Source organism: Saimiri boliviensis, chromosome 2 (genome assembly GCF_048565385.1).
Source record: "Saimiri boliviensis isolate mSaiBol1 chromosome 2, mSaiBol1.pri, whole genome shotgun sequence".
Lineage (NCBI taxonomy): Eukaryota > Metazoa > Chordata > Mammalia > Primates > Cebidae > Saimiri > Saimiri boliviensis.
Window position 1 is genome coordinate 152,024,970 of NC_133450.1, and position 26,166 is coordinate 152,051,135.

The 26,166-nt window shown below is 42.1% G+C and overlaps 1 protein-coding gene and 1 long non-coding RNA gene across 16 annotated transcripts in view; one reads left to right on the top strand and one right to left on the bottom strand.

The window, feature by feature from the left end:
* TRPM3 (transient receptor potential cation channel subfamily M member 3) overlaps positions 1-26,166 on the top strand; it is a 919,012-nt gene that overhangs the window by 831,618 nt on the left and 61,228 nt on the right. For 9 of the 15 annotated variants that reach the window (XM_074394688.1, XM_074394693.1, XM_039461312.2 and 6 more), the window contains 4 exons: positions 3,937-4,077; positions 12,519-12,647; positions 17,503-17,754; positions 24,610-24,784. In XM_074394688.1, the coding sequence (XP_074250789.1) occupies positions 3,937-4,077; positions 12,519-12,647; positions 17,503-17,754; positions 24,610-24,784 (697 nt within the window). Of the gene's footprint in view, positions 1-3,936; positions 4,078-12,518; positions 12,648-17,502; positions 17,755-24,609; positions 24,821-26,166 lie in introns of all 15 variants that reach the window. The other 6 variants (XM_074394685.1, XM_074394692.1, XM_074394689.1 and 3 more) reach the window with 1 other exon arrangement.
* On the bottom strand, positions 6,017-14,887 carry LOC141583712 (uncharacterized). The gene is made up of 3 exons (XR_012516563.1): positions 14,773-14,887; positions 11,731-12,623; positions 6,017-7,523 (listed from the first exon to the last, which is right to left on the bottom strand). It is a non-coding gene; the product is annotated as an uncharacterized LOC141583712 (long non-coding RNA).

Below are 26,166 nucleotides of genomic sequence, written 5' to 3' on the forward strand. Positions count from 1 at the left end.
AGCAACGATAATGTTGTTACCTCACAAGTAGTTGTCTAGTGTAAAAACTGTGCCTGTAAACTACTTGTACTGAAGACTGGCACGCTGTGAACTAATAATGTTTTAACAGCGCTAAGCCCTTTACACATACTTACTAATAAAATCCTCAGGAAAGTCCCACAAGGTAGGCACTATTATTATCTCCATTTTACTTAATTATTTATTTATTTTTATTTATTTATTTTTAGAGACAGGGTCATACTCTGTCACCCAGGCTAGAGTAAAATGGTGAGATTATAGCTCACTGTAACCTCAAATTTGTGATATCAGGGGATCCTCCCACCTCAGCCTCCCAAGTAGCTGGGAATGCAGGCATGCACCAACTGGCTAATTTTCTTTTTTAAGAGATTACCCAGGCTGATCTTGAACTCCTGGTTTCAAGCAGTCCTCTACCCTGTCCTCCCATAGTGCTGGGATTATAGGCATGAGCCACCATGCCCAGACCTAATCCCCATTTTACAGATGGTGAAGCTAACGCTCAGAGAGATTAAATTGCCCAAGGATACCAGCTAATCCATGGCAAAGCTAAGATAAGAACCCAGGTATATAGACTCCATCAGTCACACTTTTAGACAATAGGTTAAGGGTGAGAGAGAACGTTTCCCTATTCTCAAGTGTGGCTGCTCAGCCAGTTTGGTCCACCCTGTAGCAGAAAGAATCTAAAAGTGATGAATGAGCCTCCAAGTCAAGCCTGGCACAGTCCTGACACCAGCACACATCCTAGGAAGACATCCAGAAACTGAATCAGCGTTCTCTCTGGTTTGGTCTCAGGGAAGAAAGCAGAGAGAGGCAGCGTCCCCTGCTCAGTCTAGGGCTTGAGAACCTGATCATTCAAGAAGCCACTATAAGAGATGCATCTCTACATTAAGAGCAAACTTTACTAACAATAGAATAGACTCTGGCATTGTTTACTAAGAGTCTAGTAGACGGCACTGCAAGAGAATTGCTGCCTGAGTTTCTTCTCTGCAGGCAGAAACAGTAGGAAGAAGAAAAGAAGGAAAGGACATGTGGCCTGGCAAACTCAGGACTGGACAGCAGTTGTCTTTAAAGGGGAGCCTCCCTTGACTCTGATGGCAAATTCTGCCACTGCTCGGGCACTGGTCAGTGGACAGAACTTGAACAGAATTGCAGAGTGCAGCCCATTGGCACCTCCCCTCCTTTTATGGGCTTGATATTTGAGCTTCTGTGTTAAACCAGTATATCCTCCCTTGGAATGGGACATTTTCTTTTGGCCCTTCCAAAATGAGACACAAAAATACCAACCTCAATTCACTCCATTTTTGTAGCTTTTAGTTGTTTAGTTCACCTCAAACGAACTTTCTCAGCCTTGACATCTGTGTCTAGCCAGCATCGATTCTCAAATCATGCTGTGCGGTTTTGTCTATATTTGACCCTGTTAGATTCTGCTTTAAGGAATGTCAAAGGAAATGTTTGAATACAGGGAAAAGACATAAACATCATCACCAGTTAAGCTGCTTAGGCTGGAATTAATGAAATGTCAAAAATGCTTTACTTAAACCTATGAAAGACAAGCCTTTTACAAATGCATTCATGCAGGAATATGTCTGAATAATAAAGGCAAAACAGGATTTTGTTTTTGTTTTGAATGCACTGCGGGATAAATGTCTCCACTTTGCCTGATAAAGTCCCCGCAAGTCCACAGACCCAGGGCATGTCTATAGCTCTGCTGGGAAAGCCACCATCCCCAAAAGTTACCCCAACATGCCACTCTCCAAGATGCCTAAAAACCTTCAAGCTGTCTTTACTTTCATCTCATTGTGTCCCCAGATAGCATTAGGTTGTCAAGCACATAAATAAGCAGAACAGAAGCATTATAATTATGTTACATAAATTACAGACAACCACATGTCATGTAACCAGAGTTTCTTGAGGTCAACGATCAATATTTACAGAACTCTATCACTGTCTACTGTGCCATGTCCATCAGAAAGATTTACTCCGCTCACTGATGAAAATAAACACCTAAGTCTTAGTATGCAAACTAACTTATTCATTAACTCAAGGGGCTTTTCCAGCCAGAGTCTACAAAGGAATGGAAGTTACCTTCTTCAGAAATCCTACTGGTTACAGGTCAATCATTTGTGATTATTACATATTTGAGTAAAGTGGATATTTGAGATAATGAACCAAGTAGTTGAAACTAGTATTTGTATATTTTAGGTAAAGTATTTTAAGCCAGAATTATCTAGGGCTGTCTCTATTCTCAACTGCAAAACCAGTGAATTGTTTCTATAATGAGCTCTCTCAAGTTTATATTCCCAGTAGTCCCAGAACAAGACTCTGCTTATCCCAAATCCTTGTCAGTCCTGAGCAGTTATAAAGTCTTACCCTGTCCTCACATGTAATAAAAATCTCAAAATTTTGTGAAACTAGTAAGTACTGAAGAATTAAAGCCAAGAAATTATGCTGATAAAGATTCTAATAACACTTTTTTCTAGTTAGTGATTTCAACTAGATCGTTTTAGTCAAGAGTATCTAAGAAGGTCTCAGTTTAATTTAAAGCCTAGCTAATGTTTACTGAGGACTTATTGAGTGCCAGATGTTAACTGACTTACAGGCCAACCCTATAGTGGGTACTTTATCACCTTCATTTTACAGTTAAAAATACTAAGTGTCAGAGTGGTTAAAAATATTTCCCGTGGTGAAACCAATTTGAAGTGTCTGCATTAGGACTCAGTCTCCCTTCTGAGTTACCCAGGCCTGGAACTTTTTCTCATTTAAATCTAATTTATAGTTGTTGTCACTGCTGCTGTTGTCATGAATGAGAAGGAAACAATTCTGTTCTCAGGGAAATTTCTAGCAGCTTAGAGATAAGGACCTTTCCAGGTCAGGCCTGACTGGCATCCTTCATAGCTACCCCTAGTTGTAGAGGAAGGCAGTGTTCACAAGAACTTTCATAAAACTGTACCAGCAATAATTCAGGATTTACAGCCTTTGAAATCAGCAAGCCAAGGCCCATGCCTAAGGGTTGGGGAGATGTCACCAACTGTATTAGTCCCATTTTCACATTGCCATAAAGATACTGCCTGAGACTGGGTAATATATAAACAAAAGAGGGTTTAATTGACTCACAATTCCACACGGCTGAAGAGGCCTTGGGAAACTTACAATTATGGTGGAAGGCTAAGGGGAAGCAGCGCACGTCTTACATGGTGGCAGGAGAGAGAGAGTGAGAGGCTGAGGAACTGCCACACTTTAAAACCATCAACTCTCATGAGAACTCACTATCACAAGAACAGTATGAGGGAAACTTCCCCCATGACCCAATTACTTCCCACCAGGTCCCTCCCTTGACACATAGGGATTACAATTCAAGGATGAGATTTGGGTGGGGACACAGAGCCAAACCATATCCCTAACCTAAGCTCCAGGCACTGCAGATCATTTATTACTTGTGTATTCACAACCTTTGGATAAATTAAGTACTCTGTTCCAATTTACCTTTGACTTAAGGGTCCTTAGCATTTGAAGAGACAGAATTTGAACCCAGATCTAGCCTGTTTTATGATATATATAGAGAAAGAGAGAGTGCAGGTGGGGAGGGAGAACAGATTCCTGAAGTCTGGCCTTCCCAGGCTACATTCTTTCTTCCTCTCTGGAATCTGGGCATCTTCTGTTACCCACATCTTCTAGAAGTCCCAGGGTTAAAGAGAAGAGAATGGTCAAGAAATACACCCAAGGCCTTCCATCTCAGGCAAGGGGTATTCACAGATTACAGTGTAGTACAAATACACTCTTAGGAAAGTACAACTAAATCTCTGGGGCCTTAGGTTCTTAGGTTCTCTGAGCGTCCTTTCCTCATCTGTAAAATAAGCACACTGGACTACATGCTCTCCAGAGCCCTGCCATGATGGTATCAATTCTCTTCCACCAAAGGCAATGCTGGGACGAAACAACGGGGAGTCTTCCAGGAAGAAGGATGAAGAGGAAGTTCAGAGCAGGCACCGATTAATCCCCCTCGGCAGAAAAATCTATGAATTCTACAATGCACCCATCGTGAAGTTCTGGTTCTACACAGTAAGCATATTGCCTTTTCTCCTTCTTAATGGATGGCCACGAGGAGCCAGTGTCTATTTCTCATGCACCTGTGCAGTTTTCTCTGCAAGTCAGAAGTGCCGCACACACAGGAATGCAAGTTCTGTGACCTTGCTTTTTCAGGAGCTTTGCAAGATTTCTGGCATTTGTTAGGCAGCTTTCACAGGCCACATTTTTCCTCCTCTCAGAAAATAAAGGAAATGGTGGAGGTGAGAACTAACAGAAATAGAGGTGAGATGAGTATGAGTCTTGCCTGACAGGAAAGTAGATGTCGTTTTCCGAAAGGCTTCCTTGCTTTGAATGGACGAGCACTAGATCACAGTTGCCCATTTTAGATGCCAGTCTGGATCTGGGAGGACTTTTGGTGGGTAAACAGTGAGGAGAGTCTGGAAGTAACGCCACTTAAGAGGTCGTGTGTGTGTGTGTGTGTGTGTGTGTGTGTGTAACTACTCCCAATCGGCTAGTGTCATCAAACAACCTTTCTTGTTCCAACACAATTAACAGTATGCAAACCACAGCAGCAAAAACTACTCAAAGGCAACCTACAATCATAGCAAATTTTATTTAGTATGCACATCCTGTAAACGTTTTCTGCCTACAGAAGAGTGAATTGTCCCTGAAATGACCTCCGGTTATGGTAGAAATGGTTCAATGATTGGTTCTTCACTTCTACTGTTGAGTGATTTTTTTTTATGCTAAGCTTTTGGCCCAGGTCATCTCCGATTCCTTCCAGCCACAGTGGAACTGCACCAGATGAAGGATAGTGCGTCTGTATTTTTAGCCCTTTTCACAACCAGCTGCATAGCAGTCATTTGAGTCAGCAACAGGATAATCTGTATCTGAGGCCAAAATGACTCAAATGACCAGATGAGATGCTTTTCATGTGGTCCTGTGTGCTAACATTTAACACTGACTTTAAAGCTGGGTTTCTCCACTTCAGTGCTATTGACATTAAGGGCTGGATAATTCTTCACTTTGGGGGGGCTACCCCCCCCCCACAGGTAGTATGTTTACAGCATCCCTGGCCTCTACTCAGTAGCAACTCTTTAGCCCCCAAGAATGGGAACCAAAATGTCTCCACACATTGCCAAGTGTCCCCTTGTAGGATAAAATTGCCACCATTCAGAAACTACCACTTTAAAGCGTGGTCTTGAGAGAGGATAGAGTATTATTGAAATACAAATATTAGATGTTTTCAGTGAAGTAAAAATTGAAATTTATCAATGTTAAGAGAAAAATTCTCTCCCCCCAAAAATAACTGAGACATGCAAAATCATTTCTATTCATATATTTTATACAGCTCTGTATTATTTTTAACCTTGCAGAAAACAGCTTAGTGGTGACAAGCATGGACTTTGGAATCAGACAGCCTGGGTGGGAATCCCATCTGCACTTCTTACCGTGTGCCCTCAAACAACTTAATTTCCCATAATAGTAGTTCCAATTTTATAGGACTTAATGAAGGTTAAATGTGTTAAAACATGCAAAGCACTTAAAACAGTTCCTTGACATGTAAGTACAATGTAACTATGACTATTGTTTTTCCTAGGCTAGTCACATTGCGCAGCAGTAGATAATCAGTGTTGGGTTCATCTATCCACTCAACAAAAATACTGTCTTTTAGTGAACAGCTACTATGTTTGAGGCAATGTTCTAAGTATCATTTAAGTACTCTCTGTAATCCTAACAACTATTTTATCAAGATGATACTTATTTGTTTATTTATCTTGGAGACAGGGTCTCACTCTGTCACCCAGGCAGAAGTGCAGTGGTGTGATCTTGGCTCACTGCAACTTCCACCTCCTGGGTTCAAGTGATTCTCGTGCCTCAGCCTCCTGAGTATCTATGGGGTTTTGCCATGTTGGCCGGGCTGGTCTCGAACTGCTGGCCTCAAGCAATAGGCCTGCCTCAGGCCTCCCGAAGTGCTAGGATTACAGGCATTAGCCACTGCACCCAGCCCAAGATAATATTTTTGCAGCTATTTTACACCCAGGTCTGTTCTTCCTTTCATATTACGATCACCCAACTGCTAGCCTGGAACAGTTCTTGGCAAACTACAGCCCTTGAGCCAGATTCAACCCATGGCCTGTGATTATGGCCTGTGAACTAAGAATGGTTTTTACATTTTTAAAGGGTTGAAATAAAATTTAAAAACGAAAACTTGAGACACATATTCAAATTTTAGTGTCCATACATAATTGGAACACAGACAGACTCTTACTTTCTGTTAAAAGAAAAACTTGAGCCGAATAAATTTAAAGGAGTTTAATTGAGCAATGAATGATTCGTGAATCAGGCAGCCTTCCAAGCCAGAGTAGGCTCTGAGACTCTAGCAGGGCCATGTGGTGGAAGATTTACGTGCAGAAAGAGGGCAGTGGCATACAGAAAATGGAAGTGAGGTACAGAAATAGCTGGATTGGCTACAGCTCAGCATTTGCCTCATCTGAACACAGTTTCAACAGTTGGCTACCTTTGATTGACCAAAACTTGGTAAATGGTCCTGTTACACCTTCATTTGTTATAGTTGACAACGTAGAGAAACCTTTAGGCTGAACTTAAAGTATGTAAGGAGGCAGTTTTAGGATCAACCTGATTTAACATTACCAATACGTGGCTGCTTTTGTGCTACCACATGGAGTTGATGAGTGCTGAGAGACAGAAAGATTATCAGTTCTACCAAGCCTTAAGGGTTAACTAGTTGGCTATTTGCAGAAAGTTTGCAGACCCATGAGAGCAGAAATCAGTAGAAGTGATAGTATTTCTAAAAAATTCCATGATGACAAGGATGTTTTGTTAGAAATGCACATTTCTAGCCCCATCGTAGACCCATGGAATCAAATCTTCAGGAAGGAGCCTAAAAGGTCGTGTTAGTTGAACCAGCTTCCCAGGTAGATCTTATAATTAGAGATGGCTGAGACGTGCTGCTTTGCTTATGTTGTTGGCCGCTTATCGAGAAGCTCCTCTTTGTGGGGTGGGGCCTGTGTGTCCAGCACCCTTCAGCGTGGCTGACAGGGCTGGCCTCAGCAAACCCATCAAACTGGATCTCCCAGATCTGTTCAGTTGTGTTTACATCTTCACGTACTGATGAAGTCCAGCTCTCGAGGAGGTGATTGGAAATGAGGTATGCCAGTCTCAAATCACCAGACATGCTTAACAGTGAAATTCAGTTTCAGATTGAAGGTCCCATGTGCTTTGGGCTGTGCTTTTCTCTGTAAGAGTATTTCTCATCAGATTTCTAAAAATGGCCTCTCCCACTGTCCCAAGTTTCTGAAAGGTAGGACACACCTCATATCCATATAACCTCACTTTTTCATCATAGCAAGCTTCTCTAGGAGCAGGGTGGGTCTTCTCATCTAAGAAGAAAGGAGGCAGGAGTCCAACTGGCTCCTAGGCCCTGCTTGTGTTGAGAGCCTATTTCAGGTAGGTGGCTGGAAAAGTTCAAAGTGTAAAGTGACTGCATGTCAGAGAACACAGTGCATGCTCTGAGTTTCCCTAGCAGTGACCAACTCTATCCTCTGTAAGACCATGTTTTCCTCTGCTCTCCAGAGATAGTAGAAAAAGGCCCAGGAAGAAGTGAGGAAGAGCCAACTGTGGCAGGATTTGGTGCTTGTGTTTGATAGTTTAAGAAGCATGAATCTTGGTTAATGGAAAATGCATAGAAAGAATATATATATTTTTTACTATAAGTTCTGGCGTACATGTGCAGAACACGCAGGTTACATAGGCATACATGTGCCCCATCACCCCATCATCTACTTTAGGTATTTCTCTTAATGCTATCCCTCCCCTTGCCTCCTACCCCCCCGAAAGATCCCTGTGTGTGATGTCCCCCTCCTGTGTCCACGTGTTTTCATTGTTGAGCACTCACTTATGAGTGAGAACATGCAGTGTTTGGTTTTCTGTTGTTGTATCAGTTTGCTGAGAATGATGGTTTCCAGCTTTATCCATGTCCCTGCAAAGGACATGAACCTTCTTTATGGCAGCATAGTATTCCATTGTGTATTTATGCCACATTTATGGACATTTGGGTTGGTTTCAAGTCTTTGCTATTTTGAACAGTGCTGCAGTAAACATACATGTGCATATGTCTTTATAATAGAATGATGTATAATCCTTTGAGTATATACCCAGTAATGGATTGCTGGGTCAAATGGTATTTCTATTTCTAGATCCTTGAGAAATCACCACACTGTCTTCTACAATGATTGAACTATTTTACACTCCCGCCAGCAGTGTAAAAGTGTTTGTTTCTCCACACCCTCTCCAGCATCTGTCTCCTGATTTTTTAATGATCGCCGTTCTAACTGGTGTGAGATGGTATCTCAGTGTGGTATTGATTAGCATTTCTCTAATGACCAGTGATGATGAGCTTTTTTTCATATGTTTGTGGGTATGTAAATGTCTTCTATTGAGAAGTGTCTGTTCATATCCTTTGCCCACTTTGTGATGGGGTTGTTTTTTTCTTGTAAATTTAAGTTCTTTGTAGATTCTGGATATTAGTCAGATGGGTAGATTGCAAAAAAAACCCTTTGTCAGATGGGTAGATTGCAAAAATTTTCTCCCATTCTGTTGGTTGCCAGTTGACTCTAATGATAGTTTCTTTTGCTGTGCAGAAGCTCTTAAGTTGAATTAGATCCCATTTGTCTATTTTGGCTTTTGTTACCATTGCTTTTGGTGTTTTAGTCATGAAGTTTTTGCCCGTGCATATGTCCTGAATGGTGCTGCCTAGGTTTTCTTCTAGGGTTTTTATGGTGTTGGGTCTTATGTTTAAATCTTTAATCCATCTGGAGTTAATTTTTGTAGAAGGTGTAAGGAAGGGATCCAGTTTCAGCTTTCTACATATGGCTAGCCAGTTTTCCCAACACCATTTGTTAAATAGGGAATCCTTCCCCCATTGCTTATTTGTGTTACGTTTATCAAAGATCAGATGGTTGTAGAAGTGTGGTGTTATTTCTGAGGCCTCTGTTATGTTCCATTGGTCTATATCTCTGTTTTGGTGCCAGTACCATGCTGTTTTGATTACTTAGCCATGTAGTATAGTTTGAAGTCAGGTAGTGTGATAACTTCAGCTTTGTTTTTGGGCTTACAACTGTCATGCCTCCATGGGCTTTTTTTCTTTTTTTGGTTCTATATGAAGTTTAAGGTGTTTTTTTCCAATTCTGTGCAGCCCAGAGTAATTTATAGATTCAATGCTATGGCCATCAAGCTACCGTTGACGTTCTTCACAGAACTGGAAAAAACCACTTTAAACTTCCTATAGAATATATGTTAATAATAAAATGCAAATTCTTAGTTTTCCCACTGACTTAAATAAGACTCATAGGTTATATTTCTGTTCAAAAGCCTGGACATTCTACATACAGGTTGTTAAAGCTTACAGAGTACATATATACACACACATATACAAAGCACGTCATATACAAGATAATCTACAGCAAGGCTGCAGGAATGTTGGTGAGTTCTGAGATAGGCTGCTTCCAAGACAGCAGCCAGTTCTCTGTTGTGCCATCTAAACATAAGACCCTATTTTCAGAAGTCCATATTTTGAGAGTTGTCCCAAAATACTATGTTATAGCTTAACTATGGGAAAAGTTCCCTATAGAGTAACTGTGATAATCGAGAAAGCATAACCAATAATGAGGGCAATTTTAAGAAGAAGGAAAGAAAAAGAGACGTGTGCATAGTTAATTGGAAATCAAAGGGAAGAGGAGACAAAAGACCACCACCACCATCTTGAAAAAAACAGGTGGATATTTTCAGTATTTATTGGGCCTCTACAGTGTGTTGGGAGACACAGACAGATATCTAGATCCTCAGTCATTACAAAGGCACTATAAGGAAAGTGGAAGTGATCCCATTCTCCAGAATGGAGGCCTAGGCAGGTTAACCTTACAAAGGATGATGATACATCTAGGAAGTATATGAGCTGGGATTTAAATCGAAGCTTCTCTGATACCTATGCCTACCTTCCTTCCACTAAACACATTAGACCTGTATTCAGAGGACAGATGCAGGTTCAAGGAGTTACTTTTAAATACTACAATGCAGAGGTGCTGGAAGACTGTGTGTGTGACTGGGCCTATATATGACAAGAGAAGATAATGCTTTGGAAGGTTTTGCAATGAAGTGGGTAATATGATAAAACCAGGGCAGTTAGCAATATTCATTTCACGTACAAGTGATGGAATTCGACCCAACTAAGAGAAGAATTTCAAGTCAGAAGGAGGCTGAGAGTATATTTTAGAGTTTTAACCACTGAAGTCCTTTTTTGTGTGTGTTTTGGAAGTCTGTACTCAGAGGACTACAGAATTAATGCCAGTGTATTATGGTAAACGGAAACCATATGAACCAAGTTCCATTTTGAACCGATTTTTAAACAGCGTCCTACACAATTTTAAGTAAAGTATTTCATGAGAAATTTTCATTATTCCTGAAGATGGGGAGGGGTAGGACCTAGGCATAGGCTGAAATGATAGGCCTCTGGGGGGGGGTAAGGGTGGGTCAGTACAAACCATGCAGGTAGAGACTGAGTATACCTGCCCAGCTCTCATAAGCCATCTCATTTAACTCTGACATAGTTCACCCTTTAAGATATAAGGAAGTTTTGTGCGACAGTTGTGTCTGCAAATGTGCAGCGTGATGGAGTCTCAGAATCTATTTAGGCCAAGTGTGGCGGCTCACACCTATAATCTCAGCACTTTGGGAGGCCAAGGCGGGTTGATCACTTGAGGTCAGGAGTTCAAGACCAGCCTGGCCAACATGCTGAAACCCCATCTCTACAAAAAATGCAAAAATTAGCCAGGCACCATGGCGGGTGTCTGTAATTGCAGCTACTCAGGAGGGTGATGCAGAGGTTTGCAATGACATCAGATCACGCCACTGCACTCCAGCCTGGGCAATAGAGTGAGACTCAGTCTCCAAAAAACCCACAAAAACCAATTCATTCATTCAGCTGGGTATGGTGGCTCATGCCTGTAATCCCAGCACTTTGGGAGGCCCAGGTAGGAGGATCTGTTGAGACCGGAAGTTTGAGATCAGCCTGGCTAACAAAGTGAGATGCCGTCTCTACTAAAAACACAAAAATTAGCAGGGCATAGTGGCACGTGCCTGTCATCCCAGTTACCCAAGAGGCTGACGTAGGAGGATCACCTGAGCTCAGGAAGTCAATGCTACACTGAGCTGAGTTGACGATGCCACTGCACTCCAGCCTGGGTGGTAGGAGTGAGACCCTGTCTCAAAAAATAAGAGAATTCTTCTATTAGGAAAAGAAAGTAGGAGGTAGAGAGGGAGGGAGGAAGTTTCCTTAGTAGAGAAAGCAGCACATTCCCCAGCGAGGCTGCAGCTTCCTCTACCTTCTAAGCAGCCTTCCCACCTCCCAAGTCACACAGTACCCTCAAGGCCTCAGTCCTTTCACCCACACGGTGTCCTGTTATCTGCTACACCACACTGAAGAGTGCAGCAGATTTTAATAAACTCCCTCGTGGTTCCTAAGGCCAGTGAGTGCCTCACTCAACTTGAGGCATTGCCTGAAGAAGGCCTAGCTAATCTGCCATTGCCCTTAGGGTGAGTTTTTTTTCTCACGGCTCCTCAGCCCCTTATGCAAGAGCCTCACCAGTTTCCCTGCATTTTACTCACCTTGACACAACTGAATCCTCCAGGTACAGTCACCAAACCCTGAGGAGTTCTCCCAGACATCAGCAATCCAGCCAGTCACATCAGGATCCAGAGCCTTTTGGGGATTAAACCCCACTCCAGTCCACAAAAGACCACACAGACACCTTCCTTTCTATAAATTGTGTTGTCTTCTCTCATTTTGTTTCAATGCAGCAAATTCCAGGAAGGAATATTTTAACCTGGGTAGGGCAGGAAGGTGGTAAAATGAAAATGGTAAAACCCTCCCAGGGCACTGACAAGACAAGCACTTGAAGCCTGGGCTATTTTTATATTGGTTTGACCAATTTACAGGTGTTACATGCGTCTTCTGCTTCCTTTTCTTCTCACGGATGCTTACTCTGCCTGGCATTCATGAGGCAAAAATCCACTGTGCTGTCCTAGTTTAAGAACCTAAGGTCCACGCATGAGCAAGAGCAGCCACTGACAGCCAAGGTTCCCTTTTTAGTGAAGAAAAGACACACACAAAAATGGGTAACTGCAAGACGAAATGATGCATCGTGACACATAGATTCAAACAAAGCACCAGAGCCCCAGCGACACATGTACAGGTTAAAAGAAAGATTGCATATTATAAAAGAAAGATTGCATATTCTATTATTTCAAGTATTACCATCTTTTCTAATTATTTTGGTAGTTCAGCACCTTCAAGTTCATTTTGTCATAAATTCTGTGTCCTGCTTGGTGGCCTTGGCTGCTGCTGGGGCTCCTGGGCCTGAACAGCCAAAGCACCGTATTGTATTTCCTTACAGCTGGCGTATATCGGATACCTGATGCTTTTCAACTATATCGTGTTAGTGAAGATGGAACGCTGGCCGTCCACCCAGGAATGGATCGTCATCTCCTATATTTTCACCCTGGGAATAGAAAAGATGAGAGAGGTAACAGCTTTCATAAAAGAAAACATAAGAGAAGGACAGTGGTTATCTGTGGACAGAGGGGGCAGGAAGATGCCTGAGATGCACATTAAGCTGGAGACTGTTTTCTCCAAGGCTACCACAGCTGCTGCTTTGCTCCTTGTCCAACCTGGGGAGGCTTCACAGTGTGGTCCTGAGATGGGTGTCACTCCGAGTGCTTAGGATTTGGTCCGTTCTCTGCTAAGATAGCTTTTGTCCCAGAAGGCCTCCAGTTGTTTTTGATGCTGTTTACACCCGTCTTTACTCATCCCTAAAAACATGACTTTCTAGATGTTGCCACTTTTAACTCCCCTTTCAACCCCTTACTCTAGGTGTCTTTGGGCACAGCCTGTCAATACCTGTCTCCAGATGTGTTTCTGGTGCTCTAGGAGGAATTCTGCTTTCACTCATTGATTTGCCTCATTCTCTGGTTTTTTTTCTTCTCAACGTTCTGCTCGCACCTGCTGGGCACCAGCTCACCAGCCATAGGGACCACCAAGGTGATCTGCATGCAGGTCCTTCAGGTTGTGGGCGAGGGGTGCCTCTTTTCTCCCCCCATTCCTATGGCCTAAAAGGAGCCTTCAAAATGTCACCTCTAAATGGTTTATTTGAAATCAGAGGTAACCCAGGGGCCCATCAGATTCCGAGCTGCTAGAAAGACTGTGATCAAGCGAAAGTCCACAAGAGGGCTCTGCAGCCCTGCTCAATGCTCACCACGAGCGCCTGTTCCACCAGGGACAACCCTTAGGGAAGGCAGGCTTAGGAGGCAGTGCTGATTTCTCTGCATTTTTCCTGAAATGACGGTAGGCAAGACTGGCCCTTTCTGGAGGAAATGGTCCCAGTCAAGTCCACTGTGCCTTTAAGAGCTCAGGAACAACCCTAATGGCTGTACGACAGTGGGTGAGAGAACATACTGGGTACCACAGGGAAAAAGGACTCCTACAAATCCACACCTTCACTCTTGCCTTTAATACAAACACAGGTGAAAAGGCAAAGTTTCAGATGTAGAATATTCTCTTCCAGAGAAAAGATGCAGTATCGCTGGGCGCGGTGGCTCAAGCCTGTAATCCCAGCACTTTGGGAGGCCGAGGCGGGTGGATCACGAGGTCAACAGATCGAGACCATCCTGGTCAACATGGTGAAACCCCGTCTCTACTAAAAATACAAAACATTAGCTGGACATGGTGGCGCGTGCCTGTGATCCCAGCTACTCAGGAGGCTGAGGCAGGAGAATTGCCTGAACCCAGGAGGCGGAGGTTGCGGTGAGCCGAGATCGCGCCATTGCACTCCAGCCTGGGTAACAAGAGCGAAACTCTGTCTCAAAAAAAAAAAAGATGCAGCATCTGTTAGATGCAGTTGTATGGAAGTCATAAAAAATGTCTTACCTCTATTTTAAGCCCTTCTCTTGGGTTTTTCAACTATTTGGGGGATATTTTAACTCCAATTAGCATCTCCCCATCCTGAGAACGTAGGAGTGGGTATGCCAGTCCCATTTGACAAGAGCCTGGATCTCTTTAAAAAAAAAAAAAAAAAAAAAAAATGGAATGCCTTGCCTTGTTCCAGCTAGTTGTCTACACTTCTGTCCTCCCATTCATGGTGCCTTTTCTTCTTGACCAATGTTGTGCATTTCCCATTCGCAAACTGAAAAACAGTAATAAATTTGCTTGGGTCTTTGTGCAGCTCTCTGAGAACTGAGGCCCGCTCCTGCCGAGGCCCTGTGGCTGTGTTGTGCCAGCTGGCGCCCGCGCGATTTAACGCCTAGACACATATTCCTTCCCCATGATAAGCAGAAAAGGGAAGGACTCGAGCAGGGAGATTGGAGTCTCTCCAGGGAGAAGACAGGGAGCAGCCTGTACTCCACGGACTGTTCTGGCAGAGGCTGCCAAACGGGCAGGCTGCCAGGAGCCTCCAGGCCTGGATATCCATCTCTCCTGAGGAGGCAGAGAATAGCAGGGAGGGCAGGGCTTTGGAGGCTGGGGTCAGGAAGGGGTCAACCAAAGAGTCCTCGCTTCCTGTGGGGGGTGAGGCGGTGACCACCTCCGAGGATGACCTTTTCCTCTGCGGCCCAATGAGGTAGTGCCCCAACCCCCATGTCCTGCCCTGAACTTACTCAAGAGGTGCCTGACGACCAATGGGTGAGGACCCCACAGACCGCAGCCTTCCTGCCTCCTCAAAGTCAGCACGCAGGACCTCCAGGGCTCAGGCGCAAGATCCTGGGAACATGGAAAAGTTTGCATGCTTTGGTGCCTTCCCAAGGATACACAAGAAAGCCTTTGTGGTTTCCCATGATGCCCCCATTCCCAGCCCCACATATTTCTGCCTGGAGTCACCAAAGCAAGCCCTGGTAATCCCTTAATAGCATGGCACTGTTTACAGCGTGCGTGGGTAGACGTTATCTCATCTGGATCCTCCCCACAGTTGTGTGAGGTCGACAGCGTGACTATGAGAACATCCCACTCTACAGGTCTGGGAACTGAGACTCAGGAATTAAAAAATTGCCTCATATTCCACAGCTAGAAAGGACAACTGAGTGTGAAACCTGACAAATCTGTCCCTAGACTCAGTGCTCTTTCTGTTCCCCCGTGATACTCCTCAGGCTTTCAGGGTTCAAAGAGAGGTACCTGAGGGCTGGTTTGAGAGGTGGAGGAGGCAGCGGGGACTCTTTCCACTTCTGCTTCACCCCAGACTGCTCTGCTTTCTTTTTTTAATGTTGGGACTTTACAAAAAAAAAAAAAAAAAAAAGCTTCACTATTTAAAAATTACATTACAAACCTCTGTGTTTAGCAGTTTTAGGAAAGTGTGAACAAAGGGCTGGAAAAGCTCAAGGCATTGCCCGCCAACCCCCTCTTCCCAGCTACATACACGGATTTTTGGCTCTGCTACGATGCAGCCAGGGAGTGAGAGGACAACAGCAGCCGCAGAGATTGCTGATGAGTACCGACAGTGGTTCTCAAACTGTGGCCACTAGCAGGAGCTGGGAACTTGTTAGAAATGTAAATTCTCCACCCCACCCCCGGACTACTGAAGCAGAAACTTCTACCCAGCCCTCCAGTTGATTCTGATTTGCACTAAAGTTTAGATCCCCTGGGCTAGAGCTTAGGGCAGGATACCACCTATAAAAAATAGGACTATAGCCCCAGCCCTGACTTCCTAAAACCTGTATTCCTTACTATTTCAGATTAAGGTAAACCATCATAGTGGACATGAGGATTCACACAAATAGCTGGAGATAGACCTGCCTCCAATCTTTTCTCTCCTCTCCTTTGAGAGGTTCTGAAGTGGGGAAAGGGGTGGTCATGGTTTGAAGCGATAGAATCCTCAGGGGTAAACATGAGCCATTGAGGAAGGTGGCCATCGTGCACAGCTTCACTAAGTGGGGTTCCCTGGCTTCTCATGTCCTGGGGTGGTCTGTGGTACAGGATGGGTGCAACTCCTGTTGTCCAGCGGTGCATTTCATAGACCCATGCATGGTAGCCCCTCTAGGTTTAAGTTAAGGCAAGAGTCCCATGAAGGAGTTAGGATATGCAGTGGACTGGAAAACTGCTGTTAGTGCCTACGCGATAGTCCATAGACAAATATGTAACGGGCCTGGGGTACAAAGGGTCTGCCCTTAAGGGTTTGTCTAGGAAAAAGAAAAGAATGGATGGATGAATAGATGATCGATAGATGATAAGTAGGTAGACAGTCAGACACACATACTCCTGCAAGCATACAGAGGGTAATTTCATATAGTGATGAAAACTTCAAAAAATTAAATAGGGTGCTGGAGAGTGACTTGGGGACGTGAAGGCTGCTGCAGCTAAAGTAGTCAAGAAAGGCCTTCCTAAAAAGGGGACATTTGATTGGAGACCTTGACGATGAAGAGGAGCCAAATAGAAATCTGGGAGGAGAAAGTGCTGAACAGAAGGAATAAGTACAAGCATCCTGAATATCAAATAAACTTTTTATGCTTAAGAGCTGGCCATTATGGCTACAGGGTAGAAAATAAGGGAGAAGATGATGGGATGTGAAATGAGGCCACTACAAGGAGTTTAGATTGGTCACGATTTGTAATGGAAGTCATCAGAAAGCTCAGGTATACCACTGTAATAATTTGCTTGGTTTCTGTTGTTGTTGATTTGTCTCATAAGTCTCCCAGTTGAGGCATAATTTATAACGAAGTTAACAGCTCATAAGGGTACAGCTTGATGAGTTTTTACCTATGCTTAAAACCTGGTCAGCACCAGCCAGATCTTTAAAGGTCCAGGTTTAAAAGCTCCTTCCTCGTACTGCTCAGAGAAGGGGTTGAGGGGTAGGTGGGCAATGACGATGGTGGGGATACCAGTTAGAGGGCTGCTGCAACCTGCAAAATGTGACGGGGCTTAGAATAGGGCAGCAGCAGTGGAGGTGGTGAGTAGTTGGCTAGGTTGCATTTAGAAACAGAGGTGCTAGGACTTGGTGCAGAGGATGTGGGATGTGAAAGAGAAAAATGGAGGAGTCTTCCCAAGTGAGCAGCCTGCAACTCAGTATGTTGGCACTGTTTACGGAGATGAAGAAAGACTTCAGAGGTGTGTGGCATACTGGGATTGAATAATTTTATACCAAACTCTTGTGTGTGTGTGTTAGAATTTTACAGCCACCCAAAGAATCAAAATTATTGCTTATATCTGCCTCTGGAATACTGCAGCAGAATAATTGCCTTAGCTTAGCGTGATTGGACTTTCATAGCATGCAAGTATTTAAGTAGATATAGGTAGACAAACAAGCTACTAATATCAGCCAGCAGACCAAGCACTTCCCAACTGGGCTGAAAAAACAGACAGAAACCAGACCTAACCCTGCTCTCCTTCCTGCCTTATAGATTCTGATGTCAGAGCCAGGGAAGTTGCTGCAAAAAGTGAAGGTGTGGCTGCAGGAGTACTGGAATGTCACGGACCTCATTGCCATCCTTCTGTTCTCTGTTGGAATGATCCTTCGTCTCCAAGACCAGCCCTTCAGGAGTGATGGGAGGGTCATCTACTGTGTGAACATCATTTACTGGTACATCCGTCTCCTAGACATCTTTGGCGTGAACAAGTATTTGGGCCCATATGTAATGATGATTGGAAAAATGGTAAGTAGGATCTTTTGATTCCATGTTGTAAGCTTTCAGAGGAAGAGTGGTGGTAATAGATGGAGGGAAATAATATTTCGCCTGCTATCAAAGTCTAAATGAGATGGCCCTAGAGGCGTTTTATTTTATAAATTTCTTTTGAAGGTTTGAGGGTTCGATCACATCTATAGACAAAACTGGAGAATTTATTAGTCACTCATTCCTTTACTGAAAAATTTACAAAGATCATCTATTTTGTGCTGGATACTGGATTAGGAATTGGGTGTACAAAGATGTTCTTTCCACGAGATTAAAATTGATGGGAGGGAGGGAGGGGTAAGTACCATACTGCGTGAAAAATGCTGTAATAGAGATGTGTCTAACGTACAACAGAACCATAGAAAAGATAATATACATCAGAAAAAGCAGATGGAGGCTACATTTTAGCTGGATGTTTGAGGAGGAATGGGTCTCCAGTACAAATTTTTAACAGATTTTTTTTTCAAAGATCCTGTGCTTTTAAATAAAGTTCTAGAAAAAATGCCTTACCCTACACAAAGGGAAGAAAAACAGAGTTGAGTTGGGTTGGGTTGAACATTAAGTTCCATCATGCATCATGTGTTTGTTACACTACTGGAAAGTGATGTCTGTTAAGAACTAAGTTCCAGAATTATGCTCCCACTTGTCAAACTCTTGAAGAAAGAATCATAAGTAGCAAGCTAATATGCTTCCCTACAAATAGCTGAGGACTTGTTCCACTAGTCCTTGACCACACACCAGTTTCCACACTTTGTCCATAGAGACTGAACCCTAGGAGGACAGCATCCGTGTGAATCTAGGAGCACATCAGTAAATGAGCTCCCTCCCAAAACTCACTCGAGGAGCAATCAGACCCTGAAGCCAGAAAGCGGTACTTTTAATCAGTTCTCCCAGTTTTTTAAGTGTATCCCCAACTTTACTTTCATGAAATAGATGTGGAAAAGTTAAATACATCCATCCTCCAAAGACCAACACGTCTTACCAAAGAGCCTCTTTGCTGGTCAGACACAGTGGCTCATGCCTATAATCCCAGCACTTTGGGAGGCCCAAGGCAGGCAGATCACTTGAGCCCAGGAGTTTGAGGCCACCTTGCGCAACACAGTGAGACCCTAATGCTACAAAAAGTAATGAAAAATTAGCAGGGCCTGGTGACATGAGCCTATGATCCCAGCTACCTGGGAGCTGAGGTGGGAGGATCACCTGAGCCCAGAGTTCAAGACAGCAGTAAGGTATTTTTTCTCAAAAAAAAAAAGGAAAACCTCTTGGCTAATATCTTTCACTTCACTTCCATTGTATCAGCCATTGAAACCAATAATTGGTCAGTAGATGTTCTTTATTTTCTGAGACACTGTTTCACTCCATCACCCAGGGTGGAGTGCAGTGGTACAACCTCCGCCTCCCTAATTCTAGCAATTCTCTGCCTCAGCCTCCCAAGCAGCTGGGACTACAGGTGCCTGCCATCACAGCTGGCTAATTTTTTGTTTTTATTAGAGACAGGGTTTCACTAGGTTGGCCTGGCTGGCCTCAAACTCCTGACCTCAAGTGATTCACACACTTTGACCTCTCAAATTGCTGGGATTACAGGCATGAACCACCATGCTTAGCTGATGTGCTGGGATTACAGGCATGAGCCACCATGCTTAGCTGATGTTCTTTATTATTATCACTCAAGATTTACCATATATCATTGCTAGTTGAATATTTATGACAGCCCTGTCTATGTATGTATCTCTACTGAAATGAATCTTAAATAACCGCAACTTTTCCTACAAAAGTACTGACAGACTCATGCAAAGAGAGAGCAAATTTGAATTCAAAATGAATTGGGCATGGCACATTGAGCAATTTATTTAAACCCCTTTGAGACTCAGTTTACTCATTTCTAAAGTAGTCATGTATAAGAAATGCATGTCTTATAGGGTTATTGTTGTAATGATTAGAAATAATACGTACTAAATGACCAGCTATGTCTGTCTCACAGCTGATAGCTGACAAATTATATCTGTTATTTTGTTCAAATGACATGTTTTAAATACAGCGAAAAAAAGGAAAAATTGGTGAGCATGATTATTATGCTGTATTCCTGACCCTTCTGTACAAATGGTATTTATAACACCAGTATTGTTTAGGCCAAATATCACCAAACTCATTCTAGAGACAAAAACAAAAAACTTGAATTCATGAGCTTGAGTTACTTACCCAAAAAGGAACCCCAGTTAAATTGGGGATTTTTTGGACTAGGAAAAAAATGTGTATCTTACTCTATTATATCATCTTCTTTGCACTTTAACAATGAATTTGAGATTCTGGTGAAAATTCCTGTCTAAAAGCAGAGCGTCTAGATTTAGAGTCTATGGATAGGGCTTAGGAGGTAGAATCTGTGGACCCTCTCTGCAATTTATATATAAAAATGTGTGGGTGTGTGAATTTTCTGGACAGAGGGGACAAGCTTTCGTGAGATTCTCAAATGTATTTTCAAGTGGACCCAGTGAAAACAAAGAACTGTAATAGCCATAAAATTAGGCCACATTTTCTCAACCTTGACATTGCTGATGTTGTGGGCTAGATAATTCCTTATTTTAAGAAGCTGTCCTGTGTACCAAAGGATAGTTAGCAGTATCCCTGGCCTCTACCTGGTGGATGCTAGTAACATGCACACGTGCACACACACACACAGTTACAACTACAAAAAAGTCTCCAAACATCTCCACGTGTCCCCCAGGGAATGAAACTGGGGGACACGTTGAGAATTACTGCACTCTGTGATTACATAATCAGATTGGTTGTTTTTCTGATTGTTACCTTATTTTATTTCAACATATAAAATCTGAAAAGACCCAAACTAACTAAATATATTACCCTTTAAAGCCTGGGTAGCATTTATATACTTGAAATAACTAAAGTCACGCTAATGCATCGAGATTATTTTAAAATCCACGTCTATCATCTTAATAATGGCATAATTATCCCAGTTTTGACTAGAATGAAACCTTACTAAGGAATATGCAAGAGGAATGTACTGCATTTTCTCTACCTTTTAACTTATGAATGACTTCATTTATCAGTCAAGAATAACTAGAAAATGAATACATTTGGGGACTTTGCTTCTCTTTCAAGGGCCTTTTAAGATAATCAGTTCAATAACTGAGACACTGATCCAGAAGGTAGATAAAATATGCCTATAGAATTTATCAGCGAGCCAGGTGGACTACCAGGCTGGAATTTAACAAAATGTGCCCAGATGTGTTTTATACTGAAAGCCTCTCAACATAAGGGAGTCCCCATTCAGCACAAAACAGCCAATTAAGTCCCTGCCCTGTGGTCTAGGGACAGACAGCTGATTAGATTCCTGGACACACAATTATTAGGAGTCCTTTTTGAAATTGAGTCTTTCCATAGTATAACAAACCAGTGCACCAAACACCTCACGGCATGGAAAGCCGACATAGCCAGAAAGACTCCTGACCCCTTTCCTTCATATTCCACCTCTCAATGGAATTCTCTAAGCCTAGCACTAAGCTCACTTAAATAACACAGAACAAAAACAGTAATAATAGCTATCATTTTCTGTGTGCCAGATACCATGTCAGACTTGTCATCATCATACCCCCAGCCCCACAAAAAACAGGTTTTCGTATCTTTGTTTAATAACTGAACAAACAATTGAGAGACTAAGCAAGGGACAATGACAGGATTCAAATTTCTGTCTATCTGACTCCAAAGCCTGATTGCTTTCCAACTGCAATAATAGTAACACATTAACATTTATGCAGAACTTACCACATTGTTTCACATGCTATCTCATTTAATCTTTACAAAATAAATGTGTTATTTTTATTCCTATTTTACAAATAAAACAAGATTAAGCAGCTTGCCCAAAGCCACCTAGCTCTATTTCTTTTTCTTTTCTTTTCTTTTAAAAGTTTAGTAAAGACTTTATTTTATAACTATTTTTACTCTTCTTGTGTGGATTTTTTTCCATGTAGCTGTTTGTACTACGAAAGTCAAGATGAAAACCCAAGTACACCAAAGTACATGTGTTTAACCACTATAGTATGTGTATGTTTGTGTGTGTGTGTGTGTGTGTATGTATATGTGTGTATATATATGTATATATATATATATATATATATGTGTATATATATATGTGTGTATATATATGTGTATATATATATATATATACATATATATACACACATATACATACACACACACACACACACACACACACACTGTATTATATATATATATACACTCTCCTCTGTAGAACACAACAGAAAGATAGGACAGGATCAGCTCCCTTAATATTGAACCAACTGGACAATTTGGCTTTAAAGGAGGCGGTCAGCCCCAGTTCTTCCTAATAATGCTCTATTTCTGCACTCCACTCTATCAGATTTTGGTATTTGTATGAAAGTTAAGACTTCTTTGAAATATATGAAGCTAAGTGTTTGTGAAGAATTTTTTCTTCCCTTTGATTGTTTTGACCCTTTGGATAGATAACACAATCAATCTGAACAAAAACAACCCTGAGAAATTAAATTAGAACAGTTTCTGTATTTACTGGCTGAGTTTTCTTGGGTCAAGCTAGCTTCTAAATCTCATGAGCACAAATCTTCCTCTCCCAAACCATCTTTTAATCAATATAAATAAACATAACATGAAGGACCCATGTGTGCTTTTTCATTGATAGAACTTTTTGTAAATAAATGATGAAAGAATTTTACAAAATAAGAGAAAGACAGGATGAAAAACAGACCCATGTTTCCTATAAAACTGTTTCAACACAGCTGGCTTCCTCACTTTAAAAGAGTTCTGAGACCACTAAGCTATAGCAGAAATAACTAACTAGCGTTCAACTTTAAAGACAATATAAAAATACGAATGAATGTCAGATTTTAAGATACTCCTGTTTGGTTTTGAAGTCATGCAATACTTGTGAGATGAAGTTTAAAGTTGCCTTGAAACTTGATTAGACTCCAGCATCCTAAGGCATACAAGGAAACCTATAATGTTTGAATTCCAATAACAAACACCATAGAATACACTCTTTTAAAATAAAATCGTGGCCGAGAGCAGTGACTCACTCCTGTAATCCCAACACTTTGGGAGACCGAGATGGGTGGATCACAACGTGAGGAGTTCCATACCAGCCTGGCCAAGATGGTGAAACCCCTTCTCTACTAAAAATACAAAAAAATTAGCTGGGCATGGTCATGAGCGCCTGTAATCCCAGCTACTCGGGAGACTGAGGCAGAGAATTGTGTGAACGCAGGAGGCAGAGATTGCAGTGAACCAAGATAACACCACTGCACTCCAGCCTAGGTGAGAGAGCAAGACTCTGTCTCAAAAATAATAGTTAAAATAAAAAAATAAGAATAAAAGATAAAATTGTAAAACTAATGTGAAGGCTTCATTATCATTGATAAAAGTAGCATTAGGCTTTCTTTGTGGATGGGCATCCCTTCAGGAAGCATGATATCTAAGAGAAAGTCTTTTGTGTTTGATGTTTTGATGCAGGCTATAGAAACCAATCTCCCAACTACCTTAAGGCTAGAAGGGATATACTGACTTACAGAAGGGCATAATGAAACTGGCTTTAGGGGCTACTGCAAGCAGAGATCCAACCACTGTCAGGATTTGCTGTCTTTCTCCTGCAAATCAGCTTCATTCACTCTGATCAGTTTTACTAGTGGAGGACTCGGTTTCAGACACTCTGAATTCACCCTGTATATTACAAAGACACAAGGAATTTCTTTCTCCCAGCTTCAAACAAAACAAAACCAAAAAAAGGATTCTGGTTGGCCTGTCTTGGTCATATGCCTGCCTTCTGTCACTCTTGCTGGGGCTAGTATCATATTTAACCTAGCCAGAAAAACACACCTACCTTGTGGCCTGTAAAAAGAGGAAGTAATGGGTTCTGGCTAGGAAAATCAATAGTTATTGCATCCTCATCTATTTAATATTTTGGGTAATAAAAGGAAAGTCATTTGGCATATAAGAAACAGATCCCGAATAACATACATCATGGAAAGAAACAAGGAAGACAGAGGAACAAGAAATAACATTATATTAGAGAGCAGCCTGGAGGATTTTACAAACATGTCAGTTACGGGTATGAGTCATTAGGGTGCACGATTCTAATGCCTAAGAAAACACCCTCCATAGCCAATGGGATGCCCTGCAGGAGAAGTATATGAACAGCATTTCTCTCTGGGAGACTGGTTGGTGGTAGAATACCATGCAGTGGGGTGGGGCCACAAGATAAGACAGAATACAACGGATATTTGGTTTATCCTGGCTTTGTTTATAAGCAGTTTTTTTTGTTTTGTTTTGTTTTTTTTAGCTTTCCAATTATTCATTAGCCTTTCAGAACTTAGAAAGGAAATTTACAGCATTGCAGTCATTCTTGGAATAGTTCAACTATCCCAATTCCAATTTCTCGAAGAAGAAAGAGACTCCTCAAAGAGGACACTTGCCTCCCCAGGAGCAGAGAAAAAGTTAGTACTGGATTCACATAGAGGCCTAAGCTTCCATTTATGACTCACATGCCGAGCCTTGACTCGGTCCCACAGACAGCAATGAAAAATGAAGAGGCATCATTTGTGTGTGTACTTTTTTAAACAGTTTTTGAGTTACTGATAGAATTCTGTGGACACTGGACTCAATAGAACAAGCATCTTCCTATCTGGACACAACATCCTATCTAAACATCCCTTTATCAGCAGTCTAGAAAGCGGACCTCCTCCAAAGGTTCCCATCATTGTCAGCATTTATAAGAACACTCAATCATACAGGTTTTCTATTGTTTCTCCCTCTGCTTCCTCACCCTTCCAGATGATAGACATGATGTACTTTGTCATCATTATGCTGGTGGTGCTGATGAGCTTTGGGGTCGCCAGGCAAGCCATACTTTTTCCCAATGAGGAACCATCATGGAAACTGGCCAAGAACATCTTCTACATGCCCTACTGGATGATTTATGGGGAAGTGTTTGCAGACCAGATAGACCGTAAGCAAGTTTATGATTCTCATACACCAAAGTCAGGTATTTAAATTCAATTCGGGTGTGTCTTTTCCAAGTTCATTTGTTTGTTCTCAATAAATGGCTCAAGATAGAGGACCGATTCTTAGCCATCTTGGAGGAAAAACAAAATTACAGAAGGTGAATATACAATTTTAGAAAAGTAGTTCTTGGGTGTTTCTTTAGTTATGTCATGTTCCGTGACACAAATCGACATCTGGTATAACCAAATTTGATCAAAAAATGAACCACTTAAAAAGATCTAAATTACTTTATGATTCAAAATCCCAGGGCCATGTGTTGAATATTTTCATATCAGTAATATTTTATGTCACTAACTCCCCACCTCTACCCTAGCCATCAGCCCCAGCCTTTAGAAAATAAATTTCTTCAGTTGGTCTTCAGAACAAATAAACAATGCTCAGTTTCACCATCAGAATTCAAGAGTAAGGGCAAACATCTGCATGGTATTTTTCTTGCATTGGAAACTATTCTCCAACTCTCTTTCCCACTGTCTTAAATTATGTGCTATTGACACTCATAGGAAGCTAGTATTCATTGCCTGGAAGTATGGAAAATGCCTTAGGTCATAAACTGAGTTGCTTGCTATTAATGCAAAAAAAAAAAAAAAATGGCATCTATATTATGAAGCAATTCAGTGTGGGGAGTGAATGCCAGCAGGCCCCCAAGGTTTCATGCCCTAATAAATGCTGATTCTCTGTAATAAACACTCCTTTTGTATGGAGTTTGAAGAAAGTTGTCTCCTAGGAGTCTGTTCCAGGATTTTATTTGGACCAAATGTCAGGACACACCAGGCACTGGGAAATTTTTTGGGAAGAAAGCATCATTAAAGAAACATCTTTCAGTGTGGAGGAGTTGAATCCCAGGAGCAATGATTTCTCATTTCCCCTGAGGAGTTTAGTTCTGGAAATAACATCCCTCCAACATTGTTGCATTAAGATTTTTCAGGCATTTTTTGCTGACAGGCCAGCCATCTGAGCCCTGGACTGCGGACGTGGATTAGGCTTATATAACCAGGTAGTAGAGCTTGTTAAGAGCAGGAGCAGAGACTAGTTAGCATGCCCCTTCCCACTACCCATTCCAGGTAGGACTGAGACCAGGAAAATAGGAACAAGGCACCAAAGAGTGTGAGTCCTCCAGACCTGTGAAGAGGATGTGTGCCCTGGCAACAGAACACACTGGTATGTCATTTATTCTTCCACGATGGATTCTGAACAAATACACTTCCCTTCTCAAAATGTGTTATCTGAGGCAAGCAAGACTTTTTGGAACACCTAATTGGAACAAATACTTGTTTCATGAGACTTAGCCAGCTCACTGAGGAAGAATTTTAACTCCAACTCCTGGTT